The sequence below is a fragment of the Natrix helvetica genome (assembly GCF_964273705.1).
Source record: "Natrix helvetica genome assembly, chromosome: 5".
Classification (NCBI taxonomy): domain Eukaryota; kingdom Metazoa; phylum Chordata; class Lepidosauria; order Squamata; family Natricidae; genus Natrix; species Natrix helvetica.
In genome coordinates, this window is record NC_138551.1 from 151,070,543 (window position 1) to 151,093,289 (window position 22,747).

Genomic DNA, 22,747 nt, shown 5'->3' on the forward strand with positions numbered 1-22,747 from the left:
CTCAGCCAACATGGGTGAACTTCAACTCCCAGAATTCCCCAGCCAGAATTCCCCAGCCAGCATGAGTGGACTTCATCTCCCAGAATTCCCCAGCCAGCATGGGTGGACTTCATCTTCCAGAATTCCCCAGCCATCATGAGTGGACTTCAGCTCCCAGAATTCCCCAGCCATCATGAGTGGACTTCATCTCCCAGAATTCCCCAGCAAGCATGGGTGGACTTCATGTCCCAGAATTCCCCAGCCAGCGTTGGTGGACTTCAACTTTCAGAATTCCCCAGCCAGCATGGGTGGACTTCATCTCCCAGAATTCCCCAGCAAGCATGGGTGGACTTCATCTCCCAGAATTCCCCAGCCAGCATGGGTGGACTTCATCTCCCAGAATTCCCCAGCCAGCATGGGTGGACTTCATCTCCCAGAATTCCCCAGCCAGCATGGGTGGACTTCATCTCCCAGAATTCCCCAGCCAGCATGGGTGGACTTCATCTCCCAGAATTCCCCAGCCAGCATGGGTGGACTTCAACTTCCAACTCCTGCCTGCTCCATTCGGCAAAGATTTGGGGATGAGGAAAGTAGGAGACCAAAATTGTCTTTTTGCGGAATGAAGTTAGAAGGGACCCTAGAGGTCATTTAGCCCAACCCCTGTTCAGTGCGATGTATCTGAATATCAAAAACAGGCTGTATCCTAATTTCACACGGCACCCGAACTAAGAAATCCCCCATGCACCGAAAAAAACCACAATACAGTTAGTCCTTGACTTACAATAGTTCATTTAGTGACGCAATCCCCATTTTGGCGACCTTCTGATCAAGGTGAGAGGGGAGGGGGAGGGGGAAATCCGGATTCACTTCGCAACCGGGCCACTGGTTTTTTTTTAAAAACCGCAGCGAGGGTGGCAAGAAAGTTTATCAAAGCTCCCTCCACAAACGTCTCGCTTAGCAACGTCAATCCCGGGCTGAATCGCGGCCGTACGTCGAGGACTAACCGCAACAGAGCATAGGATGGAATTCAATATCCGGAGCAGGCTGCAACTGGTTTTAAGGACGCTGTTTATTACTGAATATACAATAAAATCACGTACACAAAGGAAGGCTGTTCCACATCAGGAAATGAGAGCAGCCTGAAAAAGGGCGTGAAGTCACACAGGGAGAATTAATTTCATTTTCACTTCAGCTTTCAAACTAGAACTCTCGATCTTTCGGGCTGGGGAGATTATCATTATTATTTATTTATTTTTAAAAAAGGAACTTATTTTTCCAGGAGACAAACTTGAAGGGCTGAATCCAGAGGGGATTTTAATTTTTTTTTAAAAAAAACAGGAGCATTTAAGGACGTCGGGGATGCCGTGCCGGGAATCGAGTGGGTCGGAAAGCTACTTGATCTGGATCCGAAGCCAAGTTCAGAGCCACTTGATCCTGATGGCTTTCTCTCTCTCTCTGGGATCGCTGTAATTGGAAGCAGAAAATGTCCCTGGTAAGTCCGTGCTGTAAAACAGAAGGGAATCAATCTCTCTCTCTCTCTCTCTCTCTCTCTCTCTCGTCTATCTATCTATCTATCTATCTATCTATCTATCTATCTATCTATCTATCATCTATCTATCTATCAATCATCTATCTATCTATGTAAATAGATAAATCTATCTATCTGTCTGTCTGTCTGTCTGTCTATCTATCTATCTATCTTTCTCTCTCTCTCTCTCTCTCAATAGATCTATCTATCTATCTATCTATCTATCTATCTATCTATCTATCTATCTATCTATCTATCATCTATCATCTATCATCTATCTATCATCTATCATCTATCATCTATCATCTATCTATCTAAATAGATAAATCTATCTATAGATCTATCTATCTATCTATCTATCATCTATCTATCTATAGTTCTTTCTATAGATCTCTCTCTCTCTCTCTCTCTCTCTCTCTCTCTCTCTCTCTCTCAATAAATAAATAAATAAATAAATAAATAAATAAATAAATAAATAAATAAATAAATAAATAAATAAATAAATAGATCGATCTAGACAGATAGATAGATGGATAGATGAAAAGCTTCCCAGAGCCAAAATGGCAAGGAAATAGACACAGCCAGCCGGTGGAACAGCCTGCCACATGAAGTAGAAGTAGAGGAGTGTTCCCCCCCCCCCGTCCCCCCAGAGGTGGCAGGTTTGGGTAATCTGGGACGAAGGGGTTCTTCTTGCAATGCTGTGACCGGCAGCTGTCACCAGGGACTAGCCACTTGGGGCTTTGTGGTTAAGGGCGGGGAGCAGCCGTGCGTGAAAGATTGAGTTTCCATTGCAGCTCAATTGTCTGGCATGGAGACAGGGAGAAACTTTCTGGTAAACAAACACAATGTCTCTTTGTCTGTCTGTGTGTGTGTGTGTGTGTGTGTGTGTGTGTGTGTGTGTGTTCCTTCTTCCAGTAACTGGGGGAACACAAAAGTGAAAAGGCCAAATTTTGCACCTGGGGGAATTTGTAAATTTAAAAATTAAAAGCACCCGGTGGCTTCCCAGACAGGAAGGTCTGAGTCCGTGACCCCTGCCTGGCAGAGATCCCCTTTGTGGAGGGAAGCAAAACATTGACGCCCCCCCCCATGAGAAAAATGCCCCCTTCCCCAAATCCTCAACCCGTTCTTAGATGTGGGGTTCAAATGTGCAGCCCAGAAACGCAGGAGGGGAGAAAACTGTATTATTTGTGTCTACGTGATTATCAATGTTTAATTGATGTAATTATAATTGATATAATTGATTATCAATGTATAATTGGGGGGGGGGCACAGCAATGGTTGGGGAGGGGGCTTAAAGTCGGGGCGGGTGGGGCCAAACAAGGTGGGGAGGGTCTACCTGGCATCCCTTCGTTCTGTTTTTTTTAAAAATCCCTTTTTAAAACACTTTTCAAAGGACCTTCCCCTTTTCCGTCGTTCTGCATGGGTGAAGGAATAGCTACTGCTCATCCTCCTACAACGGTTGGTTGAGCAAGAAACCTTTTCACGACAACCCCGCAGAGTAGGCCAGGCGGAGACATTTTACATCTCCGGATGAAGCTACTCGGTTCCATTCAAGCGGATCATTTTTCAGGAGTGCTGCCGACTGGCCTGGTATAGGATTTCCCCCTTCCTCGCTACTTCCCTTTCGTTGAAGGAGAAGAGAAAGCAGAAATTAAAACCACCCCGAATTGTGATTTTGTAATAAAAAACTTCCTGGCTGAACTAAAAGAGAAAGGAAGAGAACCATCAGAACAAAAATCTTCTCTTTTGGTTAAGTTGGGACTTTTCTTTATTTGGAAACGGCGTCTCGGCCTTCACCGGAAAAAAAAAAAGAGATATATTTTTGCTTTTCCTCCCACAAGTGCTGAGTAAAAGCAGAGTAGGTGGAAACTGGAAATCCCAAAGAGTAGCTTATTATTTATTTTTGCACGTCTCACGACCTGCCTGCACACGCCCTTCGTGCAAAAGTCAGGAACGAGAAAGTGAGCGGGAAAAAAAAAGAACATTTTCCCACCCAAGGGGGAAAAATGGACTTTTAGTTTCTTTCCCCACCTGCGCCGTTCTTACGACGGACGTATTACGGGGGTTGAAACCGAGGCGGCGTTCAGCTTCCCTCTCGGCTTTTCCCTTTGGGGATGATGGGACTTGCAGTCCAGCCGTCTCCGGAGCTGCAGCATTCTTGCCGGCTCTGAAATTCTCTTCAAATTGCGTTTTAAAAAGTTGGGAAAAGTTTGAAAGATTTCTCCTTTTCCTTGTGCTTGGAATTCAGGGTTGTCGTTTTTTCAGGCAAAAGGGATGTTTCACTTTGCACGTCTTCGTAATGTTTTGCTGCTGCTGGCATTAAAATCATAATAATAATTTAAAAAACCCAGCAATAAACAGCCCAACAAAATGGCAGGATTAAACTTTGGGCTTGTAAACTCGGAGTGCGTTGGCCTTTCGTTTTGCTATCTTGAATATTGGCTCCGTTTCCTTGAAAGAGGATTTGAGTCAGCGAAAACCACTTATTTGAAACACACAAAGATATTTTTTGCTAATTTGGCTACAGAAGTGTGTTGTGTGTGTGTGTGTTTCCCCCCCCCCCCTTTCTTCTTCTTTCTTTCAATCTGACTCAAGATAGATCTTGCCTGAAAATGCATCGGAAATCCGCTTAAGATCTACCTAGTTCGTTGCTATTTTAGGGGGTTTTTTTGTGTTGTTTTTTTTTTGCAACCTGTGCAGCAAAAAGGGGGAGGAAAAAAAAATAACGACAATCTGGACAAACATTTTTTGTCAGAATAAATAGATCACCTTTTAAATTTAAATTCTAAATTCTTTTTTAAGTCACTGTCCTGTTCCTTGAAGGGGAGGCCTCCGCTTACGAGCCCAACTTTCCCGCGGCTAAGCGAGACATTGGCGAAGTGAGTTTTGACTCTGTTTTATGAACTTCCTTGCCACCGTTGTTTAAGTGGATCGCTGCGGTTGGTAAGTGAGTAGACCGGTCGCTCAGCGAATCCGGCTTCCTCCATTGACTTTGTGCTGATCAGAAGGTAAGAACTAAGTTTTGATCAGCGAAGTCAATGGAGGAAAATGGGTTCGCTTAACGACTGGAATCGCTGAACGACGTGACCCCGGGTGTGTGTGTGTGACACTGCAACCGTCATAAATATGAGTCAGTCGCCGAGTGTCCGAATTTTGATCACGTAACAGGGAGGCTGAAATGGTTTTAAGTTTTAAAAAATAGTTGTAGGTCCCTTTTTTTTAAAAGCAATGTTGTAACTTTGAACCGTCAGTAAATGGACTTCTTTTTTTCCTTCTTGCCATGGCGGTCTCTTGATTTCTCCTTTCGTCTTCTTTGCTTTCCCCGTTAAAGCTGATGATTTATATTTTTCCTGGCTCTTTTTAAACCTGCGTGCTCCTGGTTAATCCTTAGTCAAAAAGGAATCATACTTCCTGCACCTGAATAAAAGTAGAATTTGAATTTACAGGGTTATGCAAACTGTGCTAGCTAATACTTTATGCAATTATTACAATTCGGGGATTGCATAATAGCTGTTTGCACATAGGAGGAATTTCCCAGGTTTTTTTTTTCTCTTTAAGAAAACAACAACTAGAGAAAAACACAGAACTTCTTCTCACCGAAACATGGAAAATTAAGATTCTGGCCAACTCTCGTGTCCAAATCTCCTTGTAAATTTTAAAAGCCTCTTCCAACAAGTTAGTTCTGTGCAAAGTCCCTTAGAAACAGAAGGAAGGGAAGGGAGGGGTAGAAAAGGAAAGGAAAGGAGGAAGAGGAAAGGGAAGGGAAGAAGGAAGAGGGAAGGGAAGGAGGAAGAGGAAAGGAAGATAAAAAGTGGAAGGGAAGGGAGGAGAAGGAAAGGAAAGGAGGAAGATGGAAGGGAAGGGAAGGAGGAAGAGGAAAGGAAGATAAAAAGTGGAAGGGAAAGGGAAGGAAAGGAAAGGAGGAAAAGGAAAGGGAAGGGAAGGAGGAAGAGGAAAGGAAGATAAAAAGTGGAAGGGAAGGGAGGAGAAGGAAAGGAAAGGAGGAAGATGGAAGGGAAGGGAAGGAGGAAGAGGAAAGGAAGATAAAAAGTGGAAGGGAAAGGGAAGGAAAGGAAAGGAGGAAAAGGAAAGGGAAGGGAAGGAGGAAGAGGAAAGGAAGATAAAAAGTGGAAGGGAAAGGGAAGGAAAGGAAAGGAGGAAAAGGAAAGGGAAGGGAAGGAGGAAGAGGAAAGGAAGATAAAAAGTGGAAGGGAAGGGAGGAGAAGGAAAGGAAAGGAGGAAGATGGAAGGGAAGGGAAGGAGGAAGAGGAAAGGAAGATAAAAAGTGGAAGGGAAAGGGAGGAGAAGGAAAGGAAAGGAGGAAAAGGAAAGGGAAGGGAAGGAGGAAGAGGAAAGGAAGATAAAAAGTGGAAGGGAAAGGGAAGGAAAGGAAAGGAGGAAAAGGAAAGGGAAGGGAAGGAGGAAGAGGAAAGGAAGATAAAAAGTGGAAGGGAAGGGAGGAGAAGGAAAGGAAAGGAGGAAGATGGAAGGGAAGGGAAGGAGGAAGAGGAAAGGAAGATAAAAAGTGGAAGGGAAGGGAGGAGAAGGAAAGGAAAGGAGGAAGATGGAAGGGAAGGGAAGGAGGAAGAGGAAAGGAAGATAAAAAGTGGAAGGGAAGGGAGGAGAAGGAAAGGAAAGGAGGAAGATGGGAGGGAAGGGAAGGAGGAAGAGGAAAGGAAGATAAAAAGTGGTAGGGGAAGGGAAGGAAAGAAGGAAGAGGGAAGGAAAGGAAAGGAGGAAGAGGGAAGGAAAGGAAAGGAGGAAGAGGGAAGGAAAGGAAGATAAGAAAGTGGTAGGGGAAGGGAAGGAAAGAAGGAAGAGGGAAGGGAAGGAAAGGGTGAATGAGGGAGGAAGGAAGGAAGAAAATGCAGAATAAAAAAAATCTGAAGGGGGCCTTTGAGGTCATCCAGCCCAACCCCCTGCTCAAGCAGGAGGTCCAATCTCTTCTTAAAAACTCCTCCAGTGTTGGAGCCACCCGCAACTTCTGGAGGCAACTTCTGTTTCCCTGGTTGGTTAATCATTCACATTGATCGTTTAAAAAAAATGATCCCTTTTTTTAACCCTTCACCGGGCAGATCGAAACGTACAGCGTGGAGAAGCCCAAGTTCTTTGCACTTGGGGGGGGGGGGGGGAGGGCGGTTTGCCATTTGAATGGTGCATTTCCAGTGCTTTGACCTCCTTCTGAACTGTGTGCGTGTGTGACTCTCTCTCTGTTTGTGAGTGTGCAAAAGACAAAAAAAAAAAAAAAAGATCTTTTGAATCGTTTCCAAGATCGGAAAGTCTCTCCCCCCTCCACATCCCTCCAGCTTTGCAACCAGCCGCAAGCTCTGGAGCGAAAGGTTAAATAAATGTAAATAAAACTTTATCTAGCTGGGAAGGTAGGTTAGCCCCCCCCACCCCCCCCCCACCCCCATCACATCCAGGAAAAGGGTTGCACCCTTGCCAAACCAAACAGACATCTGCTGTGGTTAATTGCCGCTTCCTTGAACTTTAGCTCTGGAAAGAAATCATTCATTTTTATATTTTTATTTCTTCCTTTCGTTTCTTTGGCGCTTTATACGCCGTGCAGCCGAGAAAGGGCTCTGTGTGCTGGAAAGGATTCCCTGGCTTGCAACAGTTCATTTAGTGACGGTTGGAAGTGGCCAAAGGGACTTAGCACCGTTTAACATGCTCACATCCCCCCCCCCCCCGTGTCCGGGTGAGCAAAATTCAGGACCTTGGCCCTTGATTCATATTTATGATGGTGGTTGTGTAGTGGAGTAAAGTCCACCTTTGTGGTGTTCTAGGAAAGGGAAGGGGAGAAGGAAGGAAAGAAGGAGAGGGACAGAGGTGAAAGGAAGGAAAGGAGGAAGGAAGGAAGGAGAGGGACAGAGGTGAAAGGAAGGGAAGGAAAGAAGGAAGGAAGTAAGGAAGGAGAGGTAAAAGGAAAAGAAGGAAGGAGAAGAACAGAGTTGAAAGGAAGGGAAAGGAAAGGAAAGAAGGAAGGAAGGAGAGGGACAGAGGTCAAAGGAAGGGAAGGAAAGAAGGAAGGAGGGAAGTAAGGAAGGAGAGGTAAAAGGAAAGGAAGGAAGGAGAAGAACAGTTGAAAGTAAGGGAAAGAAAAGGAAAGAAAGAAGAAAAGAAGAAAGGAGGGAGGGAGGGAAGGAAAGAGAAGAACAGAGGTGAAAGGAAAGTAAGGGAAAGGAAACGAAAGAAGGAAGGAAGAAAGGAAGGAAGGAAGGAAAGGGACAGAGGTGAAAGGAAAGGAAAGGAAAGGAGGAAGGAAGGAAGGAGAGGGACAGCGGTGAAGGGAAGGGGAAAGGAAGGGAAGGAAAGGAAAGGAGGAAGGAAGGAAAAATGAATGAGAAGGAAGGGAAAAAAAGAAAAATGAAGGAGAGGCAGGAAGGAAGGAAGGAGGGAGACATAGGCGAAAAGAAAGTAGGAAGGGAAGGAAGGAAGGAAGGAAGGAAGGAGTGGGACAGGCAAAAAGAAAGGAAAGGAAAGAAGGAAGGAAGGAAAGAAGGAAGGAAATAAACACAGAACAAAAGAGATGGAAGGGTCTTTAGAGAATAACAGAGGAAAGAAGGATGGAAGGAAGAGAGGAAGGAAGGAAGGAAGCACAGACTAAAAGAACTGGAAGGGACCTTGGAGGTCTTCTAGTCCACGCCAACTCAATGGGGAAGCCAGATCCCCTTAACAACTGTGTGACTCACTTAACAACTGCAGCGATTCCCTTAACAAACGAAAAACCGTCAAACTCACTCCATGCCTGTCTCGCTTAGCAACGAGGATTCCAGGCTCCCTTGTGGTCATAAGCCGAGGACTAACTCTACGGACCCAAGAAGAATCGGAGGTCTGTTAACAACCGAACTATGGACGGATTACAGAAAAACCACGTTAGGGCCTCAAACCATGATTTCCCGTCAGGGGCTGCCTTGGGAACGGCGGATGGGAACTTGGGATGGGAAAACAGCTGTCTTGTTTGCTAAACCACAGTGAACATTAAGGGAGGGTTGGGGGGAAACATCTGGGAACAGCAGTGCAGTCCCAAGCAGAGGCAGAGAGCCAAGAAGAGCCATGAAGAAGGAGAAAGGGACATCCGGGAAAGGAAGAAGGGACTTTCCGCATTTGAATGAAGAAGGAGAAAAGGCCCAATTGATCCTAGTTGATGCCTTGAAAATAAGGGGATGGATGAGGAATTCCAAGGGAAATCGGTGGGTTGCGTGTGAATCATGCGGAATTGAGCAAAATTGCGGGTCCGGGGATGAGTTAAGCAAAGGACTTATTTTTTTCTTCTTTTTGTCCTCCTCCTTCTCCTTCTCCTTCTCCTTCCCTTTTTCCCCCTCCTCCTTTTTTCTTCACTTCCTCCTCCGCCTTCTTTTTCTTCCTCCTGCTCTTCCTCTCCTCCTCCTCCTCCTCCTCTTCTCCTTCTTGTTCTTCCCTTTCTTCTCCCTCCTCCTTTTTTCTTCTCCTCCTCCTCCTCTGCCTTCTTCTTCCTCCTCCTGCTCTTGCTCTTCCTGCTCCTTCCTCCTCCTCCCCTCCTCCCCTTTCTTCCTCCTCCTCCTCATTCTGCTCCACCTCTTCTTCCTTTTCCTGCTCCTCCTTCTTCCCTTTCTCCTCTTCCACTTTCTCCTCTTCCTCCTGCTTCTTCTCCTGCTCCTCCTCTTCTTCCTCCTTCTCCTCCTTCCCTTTCTTCCCCTCCTCTTCTTCTTCCTCCTACTCATCCTTCTCCTCCTCCTCTCCTCCTCCTCCTTTCCTTTCTTCCTCCTCCTCTTCTTCTTCCTCCTCCTCCTCTTTCTTCCTCCTCCTCTTCTACTTCCTCCTGTTCCTCCTCTACTCCTCCTCCGCCTCTTCTTCTCCTCCTCCTCCCATATCCTCCTCCTCCTCTTCCTCCTCCTCTCCTCCTCTTTCTTCCTCCTTCTCTTCTTCTTCCTCCTGCTCTTCCTCTCCTCCTCCTCTTCTCCTTCTCCTTGTTCTTCCCTTTCTTCCCCCTCCTCCTTTTTTCTTCTCCTCCTCCACCTTCTTCCTCCTCCTGCTCCTGCTCCTCCTGCTTCTTCCTCCTTCTCTCCTCCTTCCTTTTCTTCCTCCTCCTCCTTCTTCTGATCCACCTCTTCTTCCTTCTGCTCCTCCTCCTTCTTCCTTTTCTTCTTCCTCTTTCTCCTACTTCTCCTCCTGCTCCTCCTCTTCTTCCTCCTTCTCCTCCTTCCCTTTCTTCCCCTCCTCTTCTTCTTCCTCCTACTCGTCCTTCTCTTCCTCCTCTCCTTTCTTCCTCCTCCTCTTCTTCTTCCTCCTCCTCCTCTCCTCCTCCTCCTTCTCTTTCTTCCTCCTCCTCTTCTACTTCCTCCTGCTCTTCCTCTACTCCTTCTCTGCCTCTTCTTCTCCTCCTCCTCCTTCCACCTCCTCCTCCTCCTCTTCCTCCTCCTCTTCTCCTCCTTCTCCTTCTTTCTCCACTTCTTCTTCCTCCTCCTTCCTTTTTATGAAAGATGCTTCACGTCGCCTTGGTGATCCAGTCGCTGCTCCTTCGGGATGCCTTGTCCTGTGAATCGTGGGAATACTCAATTGAAGGAGAGTGTTGTCCCAAGTGTGACCCAGGTTGGTTAAAGGGTCTCTATTCTGCATGGAATAGAAGGAGGGCCGAAGAGTGAAAGAAATGGGTAGTCATAGCAGGTCAAGCTGAGACTGAACAGAGAACAAACAGAGTTGGATGGGACCTTGGAGGTCTTCTAGTCCAACCCCCTGCTCAAGCAGGAAGCCCTAGACCATTTCACATAAATGGTTAGAACAGAAATTGAAAATGGAATAGAATAGAAAATAAGAAAATAAAATAGAAAATAGAAGATAATAGAAAATAGGAATGGGATGGGATGGGATGGAATGGAATGGAATAGAATAGAATAGAATAAGGAATGGAATGGAATAGAATAGAATAGAATATAGAAAATTAATAGAATAGGATAGAACAGAATAATAGGGAATGGAATGGGATGGAAAGGAATAGAATAGAATAGAATGGAATGGAACAAGGAATGGAATAGAATGGAATAGAATAAGGAATGGAATGGAGTAGAGTAGAATAGAATAGAATCATAGAGCTGGAAGGGACTTTAGAGGTCCTCTATTCCAACCCCCTGCTCAAGCAGGAGACACCATTTCACATAAATGGTTAGAGTACAACACTCCATTTTCCATATTCCCGTAATCACAATATTTTTGATGATGGACTTTCCTTTCAGGCAGGGGGCTGGACTAGAAGACCTCCAAGGCTCCCTTCCAGCCCTACGATTCCATGATTCTTTTCGATCTCTTTACTCCAGGACTCCGCGTTTTGACGCATTGCACCAGTGCTACCAGTACAGTCTGCGTTTCCTGTAACCCCGGGTGGTTTATGGACCACCCAAATGGATTGACCATGTGTTTAAAGTGCCGACAATGTTCTCCAGGTAAAAAACAAACCAATCGATCAATCAACCGATCTAACTAACAGATCAACCAAGGGATCTCTGGGTGGCATTGGTCAAGTTGAGAAAACTAGTTCCTCTGATATTTTTTTATTCCTCCCATTTTTATCCTAGCCAACAGGATAGCAGCAATAGCCCTTAGACTTATATACCGCTTTACAATGCTTTACATCTCTCTAAGCGGTTTACTGATTCAGCCTATTGGGCCCTCATTTTACTGACCTCGGAAGGACGGAAGGCTGAGTCGACCATGAGCTGGTCAGGATTGAACTTTTGCCTGTGGGCAGAGTATGCCTGTAATACCCATTCTAACCACTAGACCACCAAGATTAGAGAGAGAGGGGAGGAGAGAGGGAGGGAGATATATATATATATATATATATATATATATATATATATATATATATATATATATATATATATATATATATATATATATATATATATATATATATATATATATATATATATATATATATATATATATATATATATATATATATATATAATTGATAAGATAGATAGATAGATAGATGATAGAGAGAGAGAGAGAGAGAGAGAGAGAGAGAGAGATTGTAGATAGAAGAGAGAGAGATGATAGATATTGTACATAGACAGAAGATAGATAGATGGATAGATAGATAGATGATAGATAAATAGATAGAAGAAAAAGAGACATAGATATTGTAGATAAGGCAGGAGAGAGAGAGAGATGATAGATATTGTACATAGACAGAAGATGGATGGATGGGTGGGTGGGTGGATAGGTAGGTGGATGGATGGATAGATAGATAGATGATAGATAAATAGAAGAAAAAGAGACATAGATATTGTAGATAAGACAGGAGAGAGAGAGATGATGGGCACTATCTAATAAAATGAAATTCAGTGATGAAAAGAGTCAGGTTCTACATTTAGGCAAGAAAAACGGAATGCACAGGGACAATATAGGTGGTACCTTGCTCAATAGTAGTAACTGTGAAAGGGATCTTGGAGTCCTAGTGGACAACCATTTAAATAGGAGCCAGCCGTGTGCAGCAACTGCCAAAAAAGCCAACACAGTTCTAGGCTGCATCAACAGAGGGAGAGAATCAAGATCACGTGAAGGGTTAATGCCACTTTATAAAACCTTGGTAAGGCCACACTTGGAATATTTGCATTCAGTTTTGGTCTCCACGATGTAGAAAAGATGTGGAGACTCTAGAAAGAGTGCAGAGAAGAGCAACAAAGAGGATTAGGGGACTGGAGACTAAAACATATGAAGAACGGTTGCAGGAACTGGGTACGTCTAGTTTAATAGAAAGAAGGACTAGGGGAGACATGATAGCAGTCTTCCAATATCTCAGGGGTTGCCCCAAAGAAGAGGGAGTCAAGCTATTCTCCAAGGCACCTGAGCGTAGAACAAGAAGCAATGGGTGGAAACTAATCAAGGAGAGAAGCAACTTAGAACTGAGGAGAAACTTCCTGACAGTTAGAACAATTAATCAGTGGAACAGAAGTTGCCTCCAGAAGTTGTGAATGCCCCAACACTGGAAGTCTTTAAGAAGATGTTGGATAGCCATTTGTCTGAAACGGTAGAGGGTTTCCTGCCTAGGCAGGGGGTTGGACTAGAAGACCTCCAAGGTCCCTTCCAACTCTACTATTGTATTGTATTGTATTGATAGAAGAGAGAGAGATTATAGATATTGTACATAGACAGAAGATGGATGGATGGGTGGGTGGGTGGGTGGATAGATAGAGAGAGATAGATGATAGGTAGATAGAAGAAAGAGAGACATAGATATTGTAGATAAGACAGGAGAGAGAGAGAGAGAGAGAGAGAGAGAGATATGATAGATAGAAGAGAGAGATGATCATGAGAGATATTGTATGTAGACAGAAGATAGATAAATAGCCCTCTCTAAGGGGTTTACAGAGTCAGCCTTTCTTATCCCCAACAATCTGGGTCCTCAATTTACCCACCTCGGAAGGATGGGAGGCTGAATCGACCTTGAGCCGGTCAGGATCGAACTCCTGGCAGTCCACAGAATTTGATCTGCAATGCTGCGTTCTAACCCCTGTTGCCACCGCGGCCCCTTGGCGGGGGGATAATAAACCCCTGAGGATAACTGAAACCGATTTGGGGGCTCGTGGGCGAGAGGCCTCTGGGTCAGGCTATAGGACCTCGAGGGGACCCAGAACTTTTGGAGAACGTTTATCATTCTGCCTTGCAGGGAATCACCTGGAAGTGAAGGAGCGGTGCCACTATTCGCAGAACACGAAATGCACCTGCCAGGCGGGTTTTTTCTGTTTTCACCAACTGGAGGCGGATTCTTGCGACATTTGCGCGAGGCACACAACCGCACCTGCGGGTTTTAAGGTGACGCAAGCCGGTAAGACACCCCCACACACACACACGAGGCGATATCGGGGTTCCTGGTCCCCTTTCTCCACCAAGAGGCCCTCTTAAAATTCAGTTTTGCCTTTAACGTCGGAGTTGGACCTTTGGAAGTCTTCTTGTCCTGGATGTAAAACTGAGGAGTTCTGGGGGGAAAATATGTCCTTTTTTTTCCAGAATTAGGGAAATTCTCCAAGAAACGATGAGCTATATATACCCCATCCTTTGCATTTTGGAAGTAGAAATGAAACTGCAATGGCGGACCTGTGGACACGCGTGCCAGAGGTGGCATGCAAAACCCTCTCTGTGGGCACGCATGCTGTTGCACAGCTGCGCTTCTGGTTTCTGGCGTCCAGCTGGTGGTTTTTTTGGCCTTTTTTTAGCCTTTTTCAGGCTGTTTTTGACCTATTTCCAGGACATTTTTGGGACATTTTCAGGCTGTATTCAGGCCAAAAACAGCCAAAAAAACAGGCCTCAGACTTCCGGTGGCACCGTAGGTGTTGAAGAACGTTCCTTTGGGAACGCCAGCCTTGTGATTGCGTTTAAGCTGCTAGAACAGCGTAAATCAGCTGTCAAGCAGCTTGAAAACTCTCCCCTCGGGAAAAGAGGGGGAGGAGAGCAGTCGGGCAAGGGTAGAGCTCCCCATAGACCCCCAGGAGCAATTCTGGGGCTCGAAGGGTGAAAGCCCCCCGGCAGCTCGACAAGGCTCCGCATCTCGAGACGCTTCTGCTGCAGCAGAAACAAAATGCCATGACCATCCCTGCAATCAATGTTTTAATCTACAATGGAATAAGAAGCAGACAGAGCAAAGGCGGGAGCGATTATAATTGCAAGTATAAAACTTTAACTCCGATGCAGTATCACTTCCTTCTGTGAAGATTGAGGAGAACAAAGGCTAATAAAGATGGCGTCTGCAAGTCAAAGGGTGTGATCAAAGCGATACTTAAAAGGAAAGTATTTGTTAATTGTTTGTTAACGTCGTTAAAAGACTTGAGAGCCCAAGATTAAAGAAAACAGCATTGGTTTACTAATGAGCTATAAGTTTTAACAAGTTTGGGGACTAAGTGGACTTTTTGAATTCAATAATTTGGCTGTTGGAAAGTGTGATTAGAATATTCGGAAATGCCTTCAAAACAAATCAAAATAAGTGCCTCTAAGAGTGCTGGAAGTCACCCGGCCCAGCCACCTAAATTGCAGTCTTTATTATCTTTAGCAGATACACAAACAGTGACATTTGAAGCTCTTCAAGATGCTTTAAAGGCACAAACCTTGTTTCTGCAAGAAAAAATTACATTTGCCCTTAAAGATGTGTTTGATGAAATGCCTGAAATTAAGGACTTAATTCAAACCTGCAATCAACAAATAAGAGAAGATACAGTGGATGCGTTTAAGGGTTTGTTTGCTTTTGTAACATCATTGGACGACAGGGTGGAAGAAATTATTCAGTCTAATGTGAATTTGGAGAATAAAGTTGATGAGATTCAAATCAAGATTGAAAAATCAGAGGCAGAGATTACAATGATACAATATAGAGCGATGGAATTTGCTTTGAGAATAAGAGGCTTGAAAGAAGTTAACCAAGAAAATTTGAAAGAAACCTTTGCAGAAGCTTTCGCTCAGTTAACTGGCGAACCAAAAGCAGAATATGATTGGCAGATTGAAAAAAATTATCGTGTTAATCATGGATTGCCAGAGAGACAACTACCAAGAGATATTGTAATCTACTTTGTCACCAGGAAAACAAGGAATGGAATATTACAAGCGATTTATGGAAGCAAACTACAGGTGGCAGGACAGGAGGTGGCAGTACTGAAGGAAATTCCTTTTAAAATATTGAGATCCAGAAAGGATTATGCATTCCTAGTTGATGAATTTAAAAATCGCCAGATACAGTATAGATGGGAGGCCCCAACCCGATTGGTGGTGAATTATTTAGAAGAAAGATATCGTCTTAATTCAGTTTGGAAGGCAAAAGATTTTTACAGTAATGTACTAAAGGCTGGATATCCACCATCCCCAGGATAAATCCAAAAGAAGAATCAGAAAAATAACAGGATGTGAGATAGTAAAAAAGGCTATCTACTTAGGACTCTATATTACAATTTTAAATGGGAGATTACATAAGTATAATTATGACCATTACGGCACAAAATATAGATAGAGATGGATAAATGGGAGAACTTGCAATAGGTTTTGCTGGGAAGGATAGTAGTAGTAAAATGAAAGTCTTGTTTGAGTTTTTATTTTTTTCTTTAAATGATACCAAGATTTTAAAATATGGGAAAAGATTTGGGTAAGAAATGAAAAACTTACGCAAGATTAAAACTTGATAGAGAGTTTTTATAAGATGTTTTATAGATGGTTTTTAGATTTTAAAAAGTTAGCTTGTGTGTATCCCAATTTATAATTTAAATGTTGTTTAAATGTGATTGTGTTGATGCTACGTATTATTATGTATGGTGGATTTGCAAAGAAGCTAAAACATTTTGGATAAAAATATGGTAGATTACTTAAAATATTCTTTAAAAGAGGATAAAGTTCACTCTTCAGTTGTTTTTGCTAGGTATAATTACAGATTGTACAATTATAGAGACTAATTTGATTCTGAATTAATAAGTCTGCTGGAAGAAGGAAGAATTGCTTACTATTCAAGATTGGACGTTAAAAGTAGTTAATTTAGCAGAGACGGCTAAAATGTCAGCATATTGGAAAGACTATTCAGAGGAGAAACACAAGTTGGAATGGAGAAGATGGATTGACTATATTCAAAATAAACATTGGACTAGGGAACTTCAATTTGTTTATGTATGAATAAGGAATGTTATAGTTTATCCAAACTTAGCTTAATATAAGGGGCGTTGAGGTAAGATGTTATAGTTAGTTAGCTTATGTTAGTGTATGATTGTTAAATGTTTATATCCTGTATTTTGCTCCGGGAAGCAGGGGGGAGGGAGGGTTGGAGGGAGGGTAGGGGAAGGGGAAATACTTGTAAATTCTATTAAAACTTTTCAATAAAAAAACGCCCAAAAAATGGCCAAAATCAGGCCTCAAAGCAGCCAAAAACAGGCCACAAAACAGCCAAAAATGGCCAAAACCAGGCCTCAAAAATGCTCAAAAACTGCCAAAAATAGGCCCCCAAAACACCAAAAACAGCCCTCCAAAACAGCCAGAAACATCCAAAAACAGGCTTCAAAAACAGCCAGAAACATCCAAAAACAGGCTTCAAAAATGGTCAAAAACGTCCAAAAACAGACTTCAAAAACGGCCAAAAGCAGGCAGGTGTATGCCAGCTTTGACCGGTCACTAAATGAACCCTCGAAAGTTATGGACTATCTGTACACAAATCCGTTCTTCCGACGCTGAAAAATAGGTTTTTCTCCTGTGCCGAGACTGGTCAACATCTTTTATTTATTTTTACAGGCACCGAAAATCACGACGTGAAATTTGAACCCTGTCCTCTGGGGACGTTTTCATCGAAAGCAATGTCCTTTTCTTGCTTGAAATGGACCAAGTAAGGAACTTCTGGCTACTTCTCATCCTGTTTGAAACCTCTAAAATAAATCCCTTCTCTTTTTTTTCTCTTTTCTAATAATTCCTAATTCTTTCCGATTAATTGATGGATCTTATGGACTCCCATTGGCCACCTAGGTAGATTTAACAGATCGGCTGTGGCCCGTCAGCAGATCTGGCGGAGGATTCAAACAGACGCTACTACCGGTTCGCCCGATCTGGGCCAAACTGGGAGCAACCCACCTCTGCCTCCCTCCCTCTCTCTCTCTCTCCATCCCTTCTTTCCTTCCTTCCTTTTCTCTTTCCTTCAATGTTTCTTTTTTCCTTCCCTAACCCTTTCCTTCTCTCTTTCTCCTTTCCTTTCTTTCCCCCATTTTCCTTCCCTTCCCTCTTTCTCCTTCATTTTCCTTTCCTTTTCTTCCCTCCTTCCTCCCTTTTCTCTTTCCTTCAATTATTCTTTTTTTCTTTCTCCAACCCTTCCCTCTTTCTCCTTCCCTTTCCTCTTTCTCCACTTTCCCCCTTCCCTTCCCTCTTTCTCCTTCATTTTCCTTCCCTCCCTCCCTCCCCCCTCCCTTTTCTCTTTTCTTTAATGTTTCTTTTTTTCTTTCCCTAACCCTTTCTTTTCCTCTTTCTCCTTCCCTTCTCTCTTCACTTTCCTTCCCTTCCCTCTTTCTCCTTTTCTTTTCTTTCCTTTCCTTTTCTTCCCTCCCTCACTTTTCTCTTTCCTTCAATTTTCTTTTTTTCTTTCCCTAACCCTTCCCTCCCCCTCTTTCTCCTTTCCTTTCCTTTCCTCTTTCTCCTTCACTTTCCTTCCCCCCTCCCTTCTCCTTTCCTTTTCTCTTTCCTTCAATGTTTCTTTTTTTCTTTCCCTAACCCTTTCCTTTCCGCTTTCTCCTTCCCTTCCCTCTTTCTCCTTCCCTTCCCTTCCCTCTTTCTCCTTTCCTCTCCTTTCCTTTCCTTCCCTCTTTCTCCTTCACTTTCCTTCCTTCCCTCCCTCCCTTTTTTCTTTCCTTCAATGTTTCTTTTTTCTTTCTTTCCCTAACCCTTTCCTTTCCGCTTTCTCCTTCCCTTCTCTTTCTCCTTCCCTTCCCTTCCCTCTTTCTCCTTTCCTTTCCTTCCCTCTTTCTCCTTCACTTTCCTTCCCTCCCTCCCTTTTCTCTTTCCTTCAATGCTTCTTTTTTTTCCTTTCCCTAACCCTTTCCTTTCTGCTTTCTCCTTCCCTTCTCTCTTTCTCCTTTCCTCTCCTTTCCTTCCCTTCCCTCTTTCTCCTTTTCTTTCCTTCCCTCCCTCCCTCCCTTTTCTCTTTCCTTCAATGTTTCTTTCTTTTTCTTTCCCTAGCCCTTTCCTTTCCGCTTTCTCCTTCCCTTCTCTCTTTCTCCTTCACTCTCCTTCCCTTCTCTCTTTCTCCTTTTCTTTCCTTCCCTCCCTCCCTCCCTCCCTCCCTTTTCTCTTTCCTTCAATGTTTCTTTTTTCTTTCTTTCCCTAACCCTTTCCTTTCCGCTTTCTCCTTCCCTTCTCTCTTTCTCCTTCACTTTCCTTCCCTTCCCTCTTTCTCCTTTTCTTTCCTTCCCTCCCTCCCTCCCTTTTCTCTTTCCTTCAATGTTTCTTTCTTTTTCTTTCCCTAGCCCTTCCCTTCTTTCTTTCTCCTTCCCTTCCCTTCCCTCCCTCCCTTTTCTCTTTCCTTTAACATTTCTTTTCCCCTCTCTTTTCTCAGTTGCAGTGAGAAAGGCATGATCATAATACGGGAAGGCAATGCAACTTCTGATGTGGTGTGTGAGTCCCCACCTCAAAGCAACCTTGTGCTAACCTTGGCTCTAGCCATATCCGGTGCGCTGATCCTCCTGGCACTCCTTTTATTCTTTGTACTTCGGCATAATAAAAACGGCACACGGAAAGGTAGGTGGCTCAAAAGAGCCATGACAGTTGATAACATCCATGCCAAACAGAAGAACGGTCAACCGTTTTTTAATTCCAATTTCAAAGCAAGCTGTAGGGCGGAGGAGTACATTAGTTTCGCTTCCTAGAAGTCCTCGACTTACGAAACAAGGTTGAGTCCAACTTTTCTGCAGTCCACTGAATCCCTGCGGTGGATAAGTTAGGGACACCGTCTTTAAGTGAATCCGCCTTCCCCGTCGACTTTGCTCATCAAAAGGGGAACCAGGTGACCTTCGCACACAGCGACGGGCGTAAGTATGAAACGATCGCCGGGCGTCTGAATTTTGATCACGCTATCGTGGGGCTGCCACGAAGGTGTCAAAAATGGTCCCAAGTCACTTTCGGGCAGGGCCATTGTCACTTCAAACCGTCGCTAAGTAAACTGTCGTAAGTCGAGGACTACCGATATCCACATCTGCCTAGCCCCAGGATCTTGGGAATTACTCCAGAGGTGGAGAAAGGTGCCAGATCCAGTTTAAACATCTGGCTGGCTGTGCGATCAACCATAATAATAATAATAATAATAATTCCTAGGTCCTTGGTTAGGACTCGAGCTGTTGAGCTACCAACCAGCCCCAAAGGCTGTGAATCTCGCCAAAGATTAACCACATCATAATAATATAAGTCTGACAAATTATTACATTCTCCGTAAAATAAAAGCTAATAACTGTTCCCTCTGCCATAAATTCTATATTTCCCCCATCCAGCATAAAAGAGAGGTGGGATTTTGTTTTGGCTAGTTTATCATTTTAAGGTTTGGTTGAAAACAAAATTCATATTTCTAAAATAAAATCTCTTTCTTTTTCGTTTGCAGCCACCGGCAAAAAAAAGGTAAGTGGGAATCTGTATATATATATTTAAAGTCTTCTTTGGATTTGATAACTTGCTTTAGTTTCTCACGATGAGAAATTAAATTGTCAGGCTCTGAGAATGCGGATGTAGGATTTAAAAATAAAAATCGGCCCCTACACACACACACACACACACACACACACACAAGTCCCCTTCCTGTGAATTCCATTCCTCAAAGCGGCGATGTTGCAGGAGCACTCACAAAATGGCAGCCCAGGGAGGGAAGCGACACTAAAGAATTGGGGGTAGGAATTGAAAAAAATAAAATGTGAGGCTCCCTTTGCCCCCGCCCCCTCCACCCAACGGTACAATAATAATAATAATAATAATAATAATAATAATAATAATAATAATAATAATAATAATAATAATAATAATAATATAATGGTACAATCCATCAACGGAAGCTGTGGGTCTCCCACCTCTTCTAAGAAGCTGGATCGTACCACCTTACGGGGATGGTTTAATCCCACTTTCCCGCACCCTGCGGGAAGGTTGGGCTGGATGACCTTTGGGGATCCCCCTCCCCCGGTTCCAGAATGCTGTGATTCTTCGGGTCTCCTGACCCAAAGACCTTAAGGAAGGTTCTTCCCCCCGCCCACATCTCATGGATAAATGAGTGTGAATTCTGATTTAATACTGTTTTCTTTTTTTTTTACAACATTTCTCCGGTTTCAGCCAAATTATGCGGTCCAGGAGACGGAGCATATGGTGGCACCCATTCAGGAAACTGCCCCAAACCTTGGAGAGCCGAGTTACGCATAATGTTGAGAGACGACAAGGCTCACAACGCTACCGAGGCCGGCCACGACTTGTGCGTTTGTGGTGGGAAACAGCTGACTGTAATTGGACGTCCTCCGTTGGAATCTGTGTGAAAGCATACTGTTCCAGATTCATGGACCAAGTTGAAACACATGCGGACCTACAGAGAGGAAAATCTGTCTTCCCAAGGAAGGGCAAACACTGATCTTACCAGAAAAGAACACTACAAAACACACACACACACGCACACAAAATTGCACAATTTTTCTGGCGAGCATCAGCGTTCTCGCAGCATCCGGGAGAAAGCGGGGGGTTGGACTAGAAGACCTTCGAGGGCCCTTCCAGCCCTAGGACTCCACGCTTTTAAAATGAAGAGCCCATCTGACTGCGGGTAGTCCTCGGCTAATGACTGAGCCCAAAGTATTTCTGTTGCTAAGCGAGGTATTGCTTAAATGAGTTTTGCACCGTTTCTGGCCACAGTTGTTAAGCTGGAAGTGGTCAGTTAAGACAGTTGTTGAGTGAATCTGTCTTCCCTGCAGACATTAATTGTCAGTAGACCGCAAAGAGGGATCGCCAGAGCCCGGGACGCTTCAACCGTCGTAACCATGAGTCCGTTGCCAATTTCGATGGCGTGACCATCACTAATACGAGTCAGTTGCCAAGCTGACTCAATTCTGATCCATTCCGAATGCTGCAACAGTTGTAAAAGTGTGAAAAATGGTCATTTTCAGTGCCATTGTAACTTCAGTCACTAAATGAACTCTTGAAGTCCAGGATTCTCTGTAGGTGCATTTTCTTGTGAGTTTTGGAAACGCGTCAAATAATCCAAACACAAGTTCCACATGAAGGACTTTGTTGTTGTAGGGTTGACTGCTTCCAAATTTGCCTTAGTCCCAAAAAAAACCACACCCCCCAAAAAGGAGAGTATTTGTGAATTCCTAGTGTGCCAGGCCTTGTTTTTCCTGAACCAGGTGAGGTTGTGTAGTGTGACACAAATCTTTTGCAAATTTAAGAGACCACAACACAGGATAGAATCCCCTTCGTGAATCCGTCCTTCCGACAGCGTTCTGTCCTGCTTCCGTGAACGGCAGTGTCCCTCCAAAGAGGACAGACGGTCCTTGATTTATGACCTGTCCTTTTAACGGCCCAAATAAAGACTTGTGGGGGAGGGGGGTAATGGCCCAAGATCCATCTGTGGACGTATTACGAGAGGGACAGTTGTGACGTGAGACGTTCTCCTTCATCGCAGGTCTGCAGGCTGAAACTCGGACGATCGTCTGTCAGAATTATTCTCTGGTGGCACTGCTATGAGCCGGGACGGGAGGGTGGGCAAGCTGACCTCTGGGGGACCCTGGAACTCTAGGATGTGTGGCCATTCCATGCAGGGTTGTGCGAAGGTCCGTCAAGAAGAGATGGGGAAGTCAAACAAAGACATTGACGATGCATTGATTGGTTTCTTTAAAACAGTGTGTTTGTGTGTTGTGTGTCTGTGTGTCCAGCTAGCATTTACACTGTTTGCTATCAGGTGGTGTACACAGAGGTGGTATTTAGCCGGTTTGGATCGGTTCGGACGAACCGGTAGTGGAAATTTTAAGTAGTTCGGAGAACCGGCAAACACCACTTCCGGCTGGCCCCGCGTACAACACAATCCTAAAACGGCTTCAATATGTTCAAACAAAGGACCAGCTACCAAAATCTGAAATATTTCTCCCAAAATTGTAATGTTCATATTTCAGGTGATGAGGATTAAAAAAACAACACTATTTCTCAATCTTGATCCCTTGAGGTTAGGCGGACTTCAGTTCCCAGAATTCCCCAGCCAGTTGTGCAGCGCTGGCTGGGGAATTCTGGGAGTTGAAGTCCACGCACCTTTCAAGTAGGCAAGACTGAGAGACGCTGAACGATTGAGATCGTTGCTGATTTTAAAAACAGACTTTCAGGCACGTTTCTTATACTATCTCATCCTTTTCCTCTTGGGAATTTGTTTTCCTTTTAATATTTAATTTTTTTTAAAAAAACCTCAATCTCAGGTAGTTGCTGTGGGAGACATTGGAGGAAAAATGAATATTATGTAGGTTTTCCTTACGGGATTATTCAAGGCCAGATTAAAAACTAACAAATAAATTAATAAATGAACGAATGACTCTAAACGAGGGGATTCCCAATTTTTCTTGAATGAGAATTTTAAGTCTCGGCACGGTAAATATACTCAGGACATCGGAATGAAGTATCCGTGCTTTTCCCTTCCTGCAATTGTTCCTTGGCTGAACTAGTACATATAGTCCTTGACTTACGATCACAACTGCACCGAAAATGCCTGTTGCTAAAGCGAGGCAGTCGCTAAGTGAGTTTTGTCCCATTTTACCA

General features: G+C 43.9%; 2 protein-coding genes across 3 annotated transcripts in view; one reads left to right on the forward strand and one right to left on the reverse strand.

Annotated features, from left to right (window-relative positions):
• The window catches only part of TTC34 (tetratricopeptide repeat domain 34), a gene marked incomplete at its 5' end in the record, with an annotated part of 233,841 nt that overhangs the window by 196,652 nt on the left and 14,442 nt on the right, over positions 1-22,747 (reverse strand). The window lies entirely within an intron of this gene.
• On the forward strand, positions 883-22,530 carry TNFRSF14 (TNF receptor superfamily member 14). Of its 2 annotated transcripts, none has more exons than XM_081955064.1 (7): positions 883-1,471; positions 9,970-10,078; positions 10,801-10,926; positions 13,158-13,316; positions 16,742-16,832; positions 18,546-19,597; positions 20,297-22,530. In XM_081955064.1, the coding sequence occupies exons 1-6, from the start codon at positions 1,463-1,465 to the stop codon at positions 18,853-18,855; spliced, it is 804 nt and encodes a 267-aa protein (XP_081811190.1). In that variant the 5' UTR covers positions 883-1,462; the 3' UTR covers positions 18,856-19,597; positions 20,297-22,530. The 2 variants fall into 2 exon arrangements, with proteins under 2 accessions (XP_081811190.1, XP_081811191.1); XM_081955065.1 differs by lacking the exon at positions 883-1,471 and adding an exon at positions 8,033-8,339.

What these genes read in the sequence shown, in the direction of transcription:
- TNFRSF14 (XM_081955064.1), top strand. An exon ending in TTTTAAGGTGACGCAAGCCG is followed by an intron (nt 13,317 to 16,741) that starts GTAAGACACCCC and finishes TTATTTTTACAG; the next exon opens with GCACCGAAAATCACGACGTG. An exon ending in TCTTGCTTGAAATGGACCAA is followed by an intron (nt 16,833 to 18,545) that starts GTAAGGAACTTC and finishes CTCTTTTCTCAG; the next exon opens with TTGCAGTGAGAAAGGCATGA.